Source organism: Nanorana parkeri, unplaced genomic scaffold (assembly GCF_000935625.1).
Source record: "Nanorana parkeri isolate BGI_ZX_2015 unplaced genomic scaffold, ASM93562v1 scaffold3407, whole genome shotgun sequence".
Taxonomy (NCBI): domain Eukaryota; kingdom Metazoa; phylum Chordata; class Amphibia; order Anura; family Dicroglossidae; genus Nanorana; species Nanorana parkeri.
The window spans coordinates 18,071-20,214 of NW_017309675.1; the positions used below are offsets into that span (position 1 = coordinate 18,071).

At 51.6% G+C, this 2,144-nt stretch overlaps 1 protein-coding gene across 1 annotated transcript in view; it reads left to right on the forward strand.

Moving 5' to 3' along the window:
• The window catches only part of LOC108803107 (DNA (cytosine-5)-methyltransferase 3A-like), a 51,585-nt gene that overhangs the window by 17,499 nt on the left and 31,942 nt on the right, over positions 1 to 2,144 (forward strand). The window contains exons 6-7 of the mRNA XM_018574948.1: positions 776 to 820; positions 1,319 to 1,398. Coding sequence (XP_018430450.1) covers positions 776 to 820; positions 1,319 to 1,398 — 125 coding nt within the window. The remainder of the gene's footprint in view (positions 1 to 775; positions 821 to 1,318; positions 1,399 to 2,144) is intronic.

Sequence of the window (2,144 nt, forward strand, 5' to 3'; positions counted from 1 at the left end):
TCAGTATTCAGCGCTGCGGTACTTTGACTGACATTTATTCCGTCATGCAGCGCTGTACTGAAATGAATTTTATACAATTTTTTGGGGACAGATAGAGCTTTCTTTTGGGGGTATTTAATCACCGCTGGGGGGTGGGGGGGGGATATTTTTTACTATATTAAAGGAGAACTATGAGGGGGAGGGGCTTTTCACTCACCTCATAGTTCGGGGCGACGTGTGACAATGAGACTGTCGCAGGTCGGCTCAGTAGATCGGGAGGTGAGCGAACACATACCGGCGCTCGCTCACCTCTCGATCCTCGGGGAGGGGCTGGATTCCCCCCTCCCCGCTCCGTTTCGCCAGCGCGTATTTACGTCTATATGTGCGTAAACGCGAGGGTGGGGGGTTAAACATTTTGGGTTTTTTTTTTACTTTTATTCTTTTTACTTTTTTTTTATTGATATATTTTTTTTACACTTCTTGTTATTGCTATCACAGGGGGGGGGGATACCATCCCCCTATATAATAGCACAGGCACACTGACAGGTCCTCTTTATGGAGACATTAGGGGTCGCTAAGACCCCTAATGTCACCTGGGGACCCCAAAAGAAGCTGATGAAGCCGAGATCTGCTCCCCCAGCTTCTTCTCTCTTGTATGGGATCCGGCAATGGCGGTGTGAAACGTCGGGCCGTAAGAAGTGCGCGGAGACGGCCTACATATGGCGGGACCATTGCGGTCAGCGTTATCCCGCCTCGTTGTCCTCGTTGTCCTCATTGTCTTTCGGTTGTTTTGCAGAGCGGTTGGTCTTTGAAGTCAGACAGAAGTGCCGACACATTGAAGGTGAGTCTTTCCCTCCATGTATGTTGTATGTTGTATGTTGTATGATGAGACGCTGTGGTCCTGATGTGTCTGATTTGGGTCAGAATCTTCATCATCATCTGTGTCCTTCATCCAGCAAATCTGAGCCTTTCAGGGGGGTGTCACACACGACATGGCGCTCCTCCTCATTCTCCCAGCATAGGACATGGCGCTCCTCCTCATTCTCCCAGTATAGGACATGGCGCTCCTCCTCATTCTCCCAGTATAGGACATGGCGCTCCTCCTCATTCTCCCAGTATAGTATGTGGGGGCGGGGAGCAGCTTTTGCTGTAATGCTGTGCGTTCCATTGCTGTGCGTCCCATTGCTGTGTGAAGACATGGTGACGGATGTGGGTCCGGAGATCACGCAGGATGAGGACCTCGGATATAGGGGGGTGCCGTGTGTACGGACCACGACGCATGTGACTCCCCCCGCACCCCGCGCTCTGCATGTGATGAAGACGTCTCTCTGTATTCCAGATATCTGCATCTCCTGCGGCAGTCTGAACGTCACCCTGGAACACCCGCTATTCATGGGAGGGATGTGCCAAAACTGCAAGGTAAACGCACATTAAAGAGACCCCGTCACCATGCCCGGCCATTAAAGAGACCCTGTCACCTTACCCGGTCATTAAAGAGACCCTGTCACCTTGCCCGGCCATTAAAGAGACCCTGTCACCATGCCTGGTCATTAAAGAGACCCTGTCACCTTGCCCGGTCATTAAAGAGACCCTGTCACCTTGCCCGGTCATTAAAGAGACCCTGTCACCTTGCCCGGTCATTAAAGAGACCCTGTCACCTTGCCCGGTCATTAAAGAGACCCTGTCACCTTGCCCGGTCATTAAAGAGACCCTGTCACCATGCCCGGTCATTAAAGAGACCCTGTCACCTTGCCCGGTCATTAAAGAGACCCTGTCACCATGCCCGGTCATTAAAGAGACCCTGTCACCATGCCCGGTCATTAAAGAGACCCTGTCACCATGCCCGGCCATTAAAGAGACCCCGTCACCTTGCCCGGTCATTAAAGAGACCCCGTCACCATGCCCGGTTACTAAAGAGACCCCGTCACCTTGCCCGGTTACTAAAGAGACCCTGTCACAATGTCCTGCATTCCTCTGTCACTCTCCGGTACAGAAACCGGAGAGAAGCTGGTGAAGTAGGTCTCTGCTTCATCAGCTTCTCTGGGGGTCCCAAGGTGACATTAGGGGTCTTAGAGACCCCTGATGTCTCCATAAAGAGGACCTGTCACTGTAATTTGTTATCACATAGGGGACTTCTTAGCCCCCTATGTGATAACAATAAAGTT